This window comes from Myotis lucifugus, unplaced genomic scaffold (genome assembly GCF_000147115.1).
Source record: "Myotis lucifugus unplaced genomic scaffold, Myoluc2.0 scaffold_186, whole genome shotgun sequence".
NCBI classification, from domain to species: Eukaryota; Metazoa; Chordata; class Mammalia; order Chiroptera; family Vespertilionidae; genus Myotis; species Myotis lucifugus.
In genome coordinates, this window is record NW_005871234.1 from 2,222,883 (window position 1) to 2,234,891 (window position 12,009).

Sequence of the window (12,009 nt, forward strand, 5' to 3'; positions counted from 1 at the left end):
CCCACCATTCTCGGACGTGGCTTTACACTTTTCTTTTCGGGGTTCCTTGGCTTCTTTTTGGGGGGGTGGCTCCAGTGGGGGAAAACCTTTAAGGCCCTTACCATTAAACACCACCATTCTCCACAGCATTTACAACCCCTGACTGCACCATGAAGAAGCTTTCCCTAAATTCCTGGTTCCCAGGGCCACACCCCAGGACCAACTGGACACACAACTCTTCCAGGTGGGGACCTTAGGCTTTAAGGACACAATATTCATACCCACCCCCCAACCCCTCCCCCCCACCCCCCCCAAACCCCTCCACCCCCCCAAACCCTCTATCCCACCCCCAACCCCTCCACCCCCACCCCCACCCAGGGGATCGCAAAGGCACAGCCCAGGCTGAGAATCAACTCTCCTCCTAGAAATGGTTCAGCGCTGGGGGTGGGGACAGCACCGGGGTGCGGCTGGGGTCCCTGCAAGAGAAGGAGGCTAAGGAACCCCCAGAATGTCTCCAGCTTGGTGAAGTGCAGGAAGCTTCCAAGGTGCCCAGACTCTCACTGACCGGGGCTCGCCCCCCCTCACCCCCCCAGCCCAGGGCCCACCAGCATGGCCCGACTCACCGGTCGGGGAGGAGACCGACTTCCCGATGTCCGCCAAGGAGCGGTGGATGGGCTTCGTGGTTTGGTGCCGGTGCTTCCTCAGGAGGACGTAGCTGACCCTCTCCCGGAGCTCCGGCCGCAGGAGGCCGTCCTCGATTTGCTTCTCAATGACGTCATCTAAGGGGACAGAACGGGACAGAAGGAGCAGGGTTGTGGGGTCTTCGTTTCCTCTGTTATTTGTGGGATTAAAGGTGAGCTAAAGGAGGCAGGATGTGGGCAGAGTCCTGGCTCTACCCACAAACTGCTGAAACTCGGGCAAATCACGAACCCTCACCTCCCCGTGCCCAAAAGGGTGTGCCCGCGTCCGTGCGTGTGCCTGTGCACGCACGCGTGTGGGTGCGTGTGCACGTGTGTAGCATTCTCTGCTCTATCAATTCTATTGTCAAAAGCAAGTGACATCAGCTCTGGCCCGTGTGGCTCAGTTGGCTGGCGTCATCCTGTGCCCGGTGCCGGGAAAAGGTTGCTGGTTGGATCCCAGCCAGGACACTGGGCAGGGTTGTGGGCTGATCCCTGGTAGGGGTTTCGCTCTCACATCAATGTTTCTCTCTCTCCCGCTCTCTTTTCCTTTTTCTCTCTCAAAAACCAATGTAAAAAAAATATTTTTAAAGTAAATGTAATCATACATATGGAAGTTCCCTTAGAAGCACAAAAGTACCAGGTTAAATGACTTGAGTCCTAACGTGAATTCTCCTTAGGAAAGTATTTTGGGCAAAATGCTTCTGGCACCATTGAATGTGCTAGAACAAAATTCACAAAAAGTTTGAGCGATGACAAGGCAAGCCACCCCCGCCCTTTGCCACTCCACGAAATGAGGGCTAATTTCCTAAAGAGGAAGGATGACCCATTCACCCCGCGGGAAACAGGTTGCCGCGGCCACAGTGTCTGCAGCTACACTGAGAAGCCCTCTCCCCGGCTGCACTGCATTTCAGAGGGTGATCTTTCCCTCCGCTGGAACTCTACGGGGGGCTGAACCTTGGAGCCACTGCGGAATCAGGCAGTGTCAGAGGTGAGGATGGACTGGGGTGGGCAGGGAGAGCTGCCCTGGTTTTGGGGGCCTCCGTGGTCCCCACTCACCTATGATCTGTGGTAAGGAGCCGCTGTCCAAATCGAGCAGCACCGTTCCCGTCTGCAGGCAGGTCCGGAGCTCGAAGAGGCTGTGCAGGGACAGTGTGGCCACGTGGGGCTTGCTCCAGCGTTCGCCTCCTTCCTCCACCTTTTCTTCAAACTTTATCCACCTGGGAGGGGTGAGGATGGGGCTCAGCGTGGCCAGGGTCCTCAGGAGGGGCCCCTAGCTGGGTCTCCTCAGGAGAGGGTGTTGGCCTGCAAGTTATTCTGTGCTCGGCGTTGGGGCGTTGGCTCTAGAGCAGTGGTTCTCAACCTTCTGGCCCTTTAAATACAGTTCCTCATGTTGTGACCCAACCATAACATTATTTTCGTTGCTACTTCATAACTGTAATGTTGCTACTGTTATGAATCGTCATGTAAATATCTGATATGCAGGATGGTCTTAGGCGACCCCTGTGAAAGGGTCGTTCGACCGCCAAGGGGGTCGCGACCCACAGGTTGAGAACCGCTGCTCTAGAGTCTAGACTCACAGGTGGAGGATCTCTCAGAGACCCCCTCCCTCCCTCTGTCCCCACTCCTCCTGGTGCTGTCGTGCTCAGAGCAAAGTGGCATCCAGGGAATGAGCACAAATGGCACAGGGGTCTTTTGCAGAGGTGGTGGGCATGCTCTGAAGCTGGACTTGGTGACGGCTGCACCCCTTTGCACAGATACTAAAAACCCTTTAACTGCACACTTACAATGAGGGAACTTTACGGTGTTCTAGAACAACAAAGCTGTTAAAGTCCCCGTTGGAACCTGGTTACCTGGGGCTGGACACTCGTGTGTGCAGTGTCTGCCTCATGGGGGGTGGTTGCTGGGAGCATTTCCTGACGGGTTCTACGGCAGGACCTGTGGTTCCCAAGCATGTGCCCTAGACTTTTATCCTGAACGTTCAGGTTAAAATCCAAATGTCAGCTGGGGAAGGAAAGACGTTAGACCACGGATGTGTGAGAATTTGTCCTTTCTAGAAGCCTTGGAATCAGCTGGTGGAGCGGGCTGAGGGGTAAGGCCTGAACAGAAGTAGCACCTGCCTGGGCCTCCCTGCAGGGGGCAGCACCTGATCGCCTGAAGAGCTACCTGGAGCGCAAGGTCGGCGAGCGCAGCTCTGTAAGATGTCAGCTCCAAATTAGTGGGGAGCTTCCAGCTGTTCCAATCAAACCCCAAGGGAGTGTTGTGGACCATGACTACCTAATTCTAAAGTTCCTCTGAAAACGGTACCGTCTGAGAATGGTGGGGAAAGTCTGAAAAAGGAGAAGAATGGGGATGGGACATGATTCTAGCAGATATAAAACTTTCTAAAAAGCTTCAGTCATTAAAACGTGCGGTTCCAGTCCAGAGACAAAGGGATCATGAAAACAACCTGGACCCCCATGGGAATTTGGGTTTTGATGGAGGAGTTGTTTTAAAGATGACCAACCTGCCCAGCTAGCGTGGCTCAGTGGTTGAGCCTTGACCTCTTAACAGGAGGTCACGGTTTGATTCCAGGTCAGGACACATTGCTTTCGAAATTTTAGAAACAATAAAAAATAAGAAGGTAAAGGCATTCAAAGCTCTCCCAACCAGAAGACACCATGGTGGATATTTTGATGACTATCATTGTAGATCTCTGTGTGCATGAACGCACATGTGTGCACACACAATTTTACATTATTGACACCATGGGGGGGGTAATATCTCATGGACATCCTTTCATGTTTATTAAATTGATATCATTTTAAAGTCTCTTTGGTACTTCGTTGTCTGAATGGACCATAATTGATACAAATAATCCTCACTTGGTGGACATTTATTTAGATTATTTCTAATTATTCTGTATTATAAATAGGTTGGTTTGAGTATCCTTGGCCCCTGCCCAATAATTTCCTTAGAATAAGCTCTCAGAGGTGAAATTGCTGTCTGCATATTTCTTTTTTTTTTTAAATATATTTTATTGATTTTTTACAGAGAAGAAGGGAGAGGGATAGAGAGTTAGAAACATCGATGAGAGAGAAGCATCGATCAGTTGCCTCCTGCACGCCCCCCACTGGGGATGTGCCCGCAACCAGGGTACATGCCCTTGACCGGAATCGAACCCGGGACCCTTGAGTCCGCAGGCTGACGCTCTATCCACTGAGCCAGACCGGTTCGGCAGCATATTTCTAAGTATATGGCATACATTGCCAAACTGTTCTCCAGAAATTGTGCCAATTTACACTTCCACCAATGTCCAGGCCACCTCACATTTCTCTGAAGTCTCTCAAACTCTAGAGTTGCCGTTTTTTTTCACCTTTGTTCTGGAACTGAAAATAATGCTACATTTGCATTCTTTTGGTTACTAATGGAGTTGAATATCGTTTCCTTTGCCAGATTCCCTCTTGACACAATTGCATGAGTACTTTGTATTATCAATATTTAACATTCTCTGATTTAATATCTTTATTTGAGATCAGTTAACCGGGCACCTGGTGAGGCCTGAGGGCTTAAAGGGACACAGGATGGGGAGGTGTAATTAGAGGAGACCTGGGAGGTGAAGACCTAAAACACAGGGGCTGGAGCAGAGACCACGCAGACACTTGCCTCGGAGACTCACCAAAGTGCTGCTAACTTTTTAAATGGGGAGACCTACTTGGGGGAACACCAGTTGAATGATAGCAGACCCAAGTCTGTACGATACCAATCCAACGTTTTCCTAAGCATTGTAGTAGCATAAGGATTTGCAAGGAAGAGATGAAAGAACAAGTTCAAATGTTTTGGTTAAGAGGATGCCCACCTTCTCCCTGAGAGTCTTTCTTCTACTCAACAATCACATTGCCCTTTTTTTTCCTCTCAAAAATACACAAAATAGCCCAGCCGACATGGCTCAGTGGTTGAGAGTCAACCTCTGAACCAGGAGGTCACAGTTCAATTCCCGTCAGGGCACATGCCTGGGTTGTGGGCTCAATCCTCAGTGTGGGGCAGGCAGGAGGCAGCCGATCAATGATTCTCTCTCCTCACTGGTGTTTCTATCTCTCTATCCCTCTCCCTTCCTCTCTGAATTCAATAAAAAATATTTTTAAAAATACACAAAATAAATTATACTGTTACTTTGTCACTGAAGATGCTATTGCTACTCCGTGGCCTTACCCCGCCCCCCGCCCCCCCCCCACCTCAATCCCGCCTCTCTATTCACCCAAAGGTGACGTGTCCCAGTGCACTTGAGTTGATTTCTCTCTACACTGTTTCCTAAACATCCTGGGGGACATTCCAGGCGGCTCTCTCCACGTCATCCCCTTCTTCAGCTTTCCACCTGCCCAAACGCACCTCCCCTGGAAGGAGGGGGTGAGAGCACACCTCTTCTTTGAAACATCCTCTTCTTAACTCCAGATAGCAAGGACAGCCCGTCCTCTCCCCCTCCACTGTGTCAGGCACCTACAAAACATCAGTTCTACACCCAAACAGACAAGAGCACCGATCCACCCGAGCCGTCTGCAGAAAAGCCAGGTTACCCATTCCCGGGTCCAGGGTAAATGCCAGAACTGGATTTCTGCTGCTGGCACCCCTAACTTGATTTCCCAAAATTCACATGACGACTTCAAAAGTACTGGAGGACTTCAGGAGGAACACCTCTCTGGTTCTCCTTGCAACTATGTTGGGGATCAAGATGTTGAAACAGCAAGCCTGCGAACTGGAACTCGATTTTGTGGGTTGTTTTTTCTTTTATTTCTTTTTCTAAAACCAAATTTTTATTCTCTGGTTTGAAAAGGAGGGCAAGTGGTGGTTCTGTTTAGTTCCAGAGAACATCAATTTTGTGTTTTGAATGGCGACAGCTAGAAACAGAGCTCACTTTGACCTTGAGTGGAACATGGACACATGGGGGACCCAACCCCTGCAACAGAGGTTTCCAGCGCTGGCTGCCTGTTAGCATTTCCTGGAGGGATTTGAAAATACTGAAGCCTGGGTGGTGGTCCATCAGGAGCGGCCTGGCCATGGAAGCTCCTAGGTTACTGGACTGCGCCCTGAGGTTGAGGAGCCCTTGCTCTGCAACCATATAGAACTGTGTGACGAGGGGCAGTTGGACCTGTCTGGGTTCCCACTGCAGGCAAGCCGCTCTGGGCACATGGTCCCATCCTCCTTACACCAGAGGGGACGTGGCCTCTATCCCTCAGGGTGGCTCTGAGAACACCTGGTGAGAGTGGAACCCCAAATCCAGAGCCTCTTTTCTAGTACAGCCATGTTTCTTTCTTTTTTTTTTTCTTTTAAATTCGCACCTGAGGATATTTACTCCATTGATTTTTAGAAAGAGTGAAAGGGAGGTAGGAGAGAGAGAGAGAGAGAGAGAGAGAGAGAAACATCCATGTGAGAGAGACACAGCTAGAGAGACACAGCTATTGGTTGCCTCCTGCATGCGCCACACGTGGCCCAGTGCCAGGGAGAACCTGCAACCCAGATACATGCCCTTGATCGGGAACCAAACCCGAGGCCCTTTGGTCCACAGGCTGACTCTCTAACCACTGAGCAGACTAGCCAGGGCCACTTTTGTTTTACTGTGCCTACAGATCATCTGGGATCTTGTTAAAAGGAGTATTCTGATTTAGCAGGCCCAGGATGGGGTCCAAGATTCTGCATTTCTAACAAGCACCCAGGCAGGTCACCTTCAAGGATCATAGGTCTCTGCAGTAGAATGTCCTCTTCCTTCTTTTCCAGATCCGATCCCTTCTTCTTCCATCGCCTGGCAAGAGTGCCATCTCCTCTACTAGTAAAAGCCTCTCCCACTCATCCCCCTTATTTCTCTTATACCTGGGACAGGGCTTTGATCTTAATTATGCATCGGGATCATCTGAAAGCCTCGGGAAAATGCAGATTCCAGCTTCCTGATTCCATGGGTCTGGGGTGGAGGGGAGGGAACGCCAAGCATGTGGACATTTCTAACAAGTTCCTTGGTGCTGCTGCTGCTGCTCTGGGGACCACACTCTCCTGGAATGCCAATTCTTAAACTTGGTTGCACATAAACATAGCTAACATGCTTTTAAATCTACAGGTCTAGGTCATATCATGGCCCAGTTCACATCCGAATATCTGGATGGGACCCAGGCAACTCTGCTGCAGGTGGTTCTAGGTAAAATCCCCGACTTCTGGAGCTCAGAGGCTAAAATCACTAATTACAGTCGATCCTGTTTTCCCGTTGTTTGGTACAAACAGATGGTCCCGACTTCCAATGGTTTGACTTTCGAGTTTTTGACTTGACAATGGTGCAGAAGTGATAGGCATTCACTAGAAACCATACTTGGAATTTTTAATTTCGGTCTTTTCCCAGGCTAGCGATGCTGCCCGCTACGATACTCTCATGATGGGGGGTCGGGGGGGCAGCAGCAGCAAGCCCCAGCTCCCCGGGAGCCAAGCGATCACCAGGGTAAACAACCAGTCTACTATGGACTGTGTGGCCAGCATTTTGGGGACATTATTTTTGTGTTTTCCCGTCTCATCATGTCCACAAAGTGCCCGTTTGTGTCTCCTGCTTCCGGTGAGAAGAGGAAGGCACTTGCTCTTGAGGTGACCCTCAAGGTAACTGCCCCGCTGTGGGCGTGTCAGTGTTCTGAGCACATTTAAGGTGGGCGAGGCTCAGCTGTGATGTCCAGCAGGTTAAATGCATGTCTGACTTACAATATGTTCAACTTGCAATATAGTCACACTGTCCCTGCACAGCCTCTTGCAAGATGGATTTATTGGGACTTGACCCCACGGTCAGTTGAGAAGCATCTGTACCTGCCTCCCCAAATAGACATCAAACTACTGGAGGACAGGGACCCTTTCTTCTCTGCTGTCCCTTCTGTCCCCTGCCCAGAGCAGAGCTCATTAAATGCTGGTGCCCTCCTGCTTGAGGGTCGCAAGGCCTCACTGATCACTCTGGGTGAAGTCTGGCTATGAGGAAACGCCTGAGAAAAAGACAGCCCAACAACTGTGGGGTGTAGGAGTGCTTTAGAAGACCCAGAATGACCTAAGCAGCGAGGGCCATAGTCTAGCATTGTCGCAGACGGATACGCAAAGGTCGGCCAGGCAGGAGCTGCTTCCGATGGAAGCAGGCACCACCGCCTATGAAACAGTCATGTGTGAACATGTCAGACGGGAATCAGAAGACTGGACCCAACCATCACTTTAGAGGAAACAGGGGCCGGGGAATCGGCGAAACACCAGCACAGGGACACGACGAACAAAACCCAGAAGATGGAAAACCATAGAAGGCAAATGATGCACTTTCTTTAGCAATAACGGCAACTGCAAGGGAACAATAAAGAAGGAGGAACCTGTAGATTAAAAATAACATAATAAATATATCTCCCAAATGCAATGTGTGGATGAATCGTAGTTTTTTTAAAAAAAAAACATGAGATAATTTGGGGAACATGGATACTGCCTGGATAATTTGATGAAAATAAGGAATTCCTGTCATTTTTAAAAAATGATGCGACAGCCCTGGCTGGTGTGCTCAGTGGTTAGAGTGTCAGCCTGCACACCCAAGGATCTCGGGTTTGCTCCCCACCCCTGGTTGAGGTGCATGCCGGAGGCAACCAGTCAGTGGTTCTCTCTCTCTCTCTCTCTCTCTCATAAAAATTAAATAAAATAAAAATGATGTGACAGTGCTACTGTGACTGTAATAAAAAAGAGGTCTTTACCCAAAGAGTTGAAAACAGAGTCTGGAAGAGATATCTGTACTGTATGGTTCCACTTATGAGGCATTTAGAAGCGTCAAAATCATCGAGGCAGGAAGTAGAATGGTGGTTTCCAGGGGCTGGAGGGAGGGGGGAGTGGGGAGTCAGTGATTAATGGGTATAGAGTTTCAGTTTTATGAGGTGAAGAGAGCTATGGAGATGGACGGTGGTGGTTACACAACATTATGAATGCATTTAATACCACTAATATATACACTTAAAAATAGTCAAGATGGTAAATTTTATGTTAAGTGCATTTTACTACAATAAAAAGTAATTGGAAAAGAAAGGGGCCTTATCTTTTAAAGACACCCACTGAAATGTTTACAGATGGAATGATATGGTGTGAGGGTTTGTGTCAGCAGCATCCAGTGTGTGGGTCCAGGGTAGTGGATGGGGCTAGAGTCAGCCAGTAACCATTGATGCTGGGTGGAGGGTACACGGGGTTCATTCTACCACATACTACATTTGCATAAACTCGAACTTCGCAGGATAAAATGGTTAATCCCTTTTCAGAATGAATAAAGGAATGGGCTCTTTAAAAAGCCTCTGACCAAAGCCAGGTTTAAACTCTTAGAAGCCCGAATAGCGGTTAATGTATAATCCCAAGCAGCTCATTGCAAAGTGACCTTTACGCCGCAGTTGGCTTCAGAAAGTGGGGAATTAGAGTTGGAGAAGCAGGTCAAGTGGGAAGAAAGTGTCCGGGCTGGAGAAGGCCTCCCGGGGACTTTGTCTGAGCCAGGGCCGTGTCGGGAAACTCGCTCCCAGCTGGGATGCCGCTGAACAGAACCTCAGAGAGTCACAGTGAGCCGTTCTGTCACACAAAGGGGGTCACAGCTGGGGCCTTTCCTGTGACTAGTGACTCAGTCACAGAAGCGATTAGAGGAAGTTGCTGTGCAGTCAATACCAAGAGTGGTAGGAAGTGTGTGGGGCAAGCCCAGCCGGCGTGGCTCAGTGGTTGAGCATCAACCCATGAACCAGGAGGTCATGGTTCATTTCAGGGCACATGCCTCGGTAGGGGGCGTGCAGGAGGGAGCTGATCAATGATTCTCCCTCCTCATTGATGTTTCTATCTCCCTCCCCCTCTCCCTTCCTCTCTGAAATCAATAAAAATAGTTTTTTTTAAAATTAAATAAAATAAAAATGATTTCATTTCTATGACCTAGTATGAGATAAGTATGTATGTTCAAACTCCTTACTGCTATTCTGTCTTGTCCATTTCTTCTAGAAGGTCCTCCAGGGTTTAGGACAGTTTGTGGACGGTTTTGCATCTCCCCCCCCTCCCAAGCTCTGCTGCCATCCAGGGGGATATGTTCCCAGGCCATGGCCAGTCCTCCCCTTCCTTTTCTGAAAGTCTGATCTGGGTCACAGTGATGAGACAACCAAAGATGGGCAAATCAGATTCTCTTGGAAGAATTAGGAATTGGGATTGGGATTGAGGAGCAGCCAGCAACTCTGGGATGATCCCTTGAGTAGAGCAGATGCAGACGTGGAGGCTGAGGAACGGCCAAGGTCAGAGGCCAGCAGAAGAAGCCCGCCGCAGAAGAGGAACGAAGATGCCCAGAAAGAGGTAGAGAAAGAGGGCAGCCTGGTGCCCTGAGCCCAGCCCTTGAGAGACCTGACTGCCCTGGGCACCATGAGGTCCCCTGTATTCTGCGGGTGCTTGGCTGGCAAGGTGGTCTGACGGTGGGGTTTCTCCTCTCCTGACAACTGCAAGGATGTCCTCTGTTGGGGGGAGGTGGTCTCTCCTGATGACCAGCCTCCAGGGGCTCTGAGGGGCTCCAGCCAGGCATGGGAGCATCCTGCCCTCTCTCCTCACTTAACCAGCCTTCCTGTCATACTCAGTGACCAGCTCATCTGATCTGACCAACCCGGGTCCACTGTTTGGTGGCCTCGCACCACTGCGTGCGGTCTCCGTGGCTGTGGACTGGTGTGTCCCCGACCTCACTGCAGGCCCTTTGAAGGCGGCCCCTCCGGTCTGCTAGGCCTCATGACGCCCTTCCCAAGCTGTGCTCACTGTGAGTGATCACTAAGTCTCTGGGGGACGCATGCCCTAGCACAACCCCATTCTGGGTTCACACAGCTCAACGATGGGAGCGCTGGCTGGAACCGGGGCCTCTGAGGCCTGGGGGCACCTTGCCCACTTCCGCCTAGAACTTGATCCAGGTTCTGATTCATACAAAATGACGCCTTCCCACTTGCCCAGCATAAGCATCGGATATCAGTGTTTGACTAGTGGAGGGAGAAGGAAGGACCGTGTGTGATATTGGATATGAAAGTAGCTTGATAATGACAAGTAGTTTGATAATGACAAGTAGCTTGATAATGACAAGTAGTACGATGGTGGTAGATAAGCACCAAGTCTTTAAAAACTTTCTTCTGACCGTAAGTCTCCATGCGTGGCTCCACTGCAATAGGACAGGACGGCCACGGCTGGGGCTGCTCACCTGCCTCGGGACCATTTGGCAAGCTGCGACTCCTCAGCCAGCGCTCCACTCCTCACTCTTCTTAAATGAGAGACCAGTCTGGAAATCACCAGCCCAGGACTCTCCAAACGCTGCTGGGAGCTCCCAAACCTCACTGCAGGCGCCCTGCCCTCTTCTCCTTCAGCCCTGTCACTGGGGAGAGGCGGGGGCCTTCTTGGCTGTGGGAGCCCCAAAACCTGCTCCCAGGGCCCTGCATCCTCCATCCAGCAGCCCTTCCCTTCTTGCATCTGTAAACCACTTTCTTTCATCTGGGCCCTTTCTGTCAGCCTTCAATAGGCTCACATCTCTTTCACCCTCAGAAATCAAGAAACAAAAGCCTCCTTGACCCCACGTTCCCATGGAAAGACTTCTCAAACTCCTGCCCTCACAGAAGAGCATCTTGGAAAAACTGTTCAACTGAACCCACCTTCATCCTTCTGACTCTCTTCTCCATCCTCTACTCCCATCCTTCCCTCGAGACTGTCCGGGTCTCTCCATCCTGTGGATACTCTTCAGTTCTTCCCCCACTTGTTGGCCCCTTCCTCTCTAACTTAATGTCTCCCCGCCCTGGTTCCCCTCTGACTCCAGCTGTGCCTGCTCAGTCTCCTCTGTGGGTTCTGCTTCCTCTGTCCATCCCTGAAATGTTAGTGTTCTTAGGGGCTCTGTCCTGGGCGTTCTCCTCACTTCACAGAAAGGCCACGGTGCCCTTTCCCATGGGGTTGATGTCCATCTCGAGGCTGAACTCCAGGCCTCTGTGTCTATATGGTGACCTGCTACATGCCTGCAGGAGGACCCCTCCACTTGGAGTGTCCTCAAACATGTCCGAAACGGAACTCATCCTCAACCCCCAAAACAAAACAAAGCTACATTCCCAACACAACAAAACCTCCCTGCTGCTCTTGGGCCTCCTAAATTGCTACCATGAGCTACCCACTAGCTCAAACTGGAAACCCGGGTGTCCATCTCCCTGACTATCCTTCTCCCCCCACATGCCATGCATTATGTCACGAAATCCTGTCAATTCTACCTGTTAAGACACATCTCAGACTCAGTAAAAAAAAGATCCAGGGTTAAGGAGGAGAGAGGAATGAAGAGGCAGAACACAGATTATAGGGTAGTGACACTATATGATGC

At 50.4% G+C, this 12,009-nt stretch overlaps 1 protein-coding gene across 1 annotated transcript in view; it reads right to left on the minus strand.

Moving 5' to 3' along the window:
* Positions 1–12,009, minus strand: part of SLC4A5 (solute carrier family 4 member 5) — a 70,626-nt gene that overhangs the window by 36,283 nt on the left and 22,334 nt on the right. Inside the window, 2 exon segments of the mRNA XM_023760633.1 lie at positions 603–758; positions 1,716–1,876. Of these exon segments, the coding sequence (XP_023616401.1) occupies positions 603–758; positions 1,716–1,876 (317 nt within the window).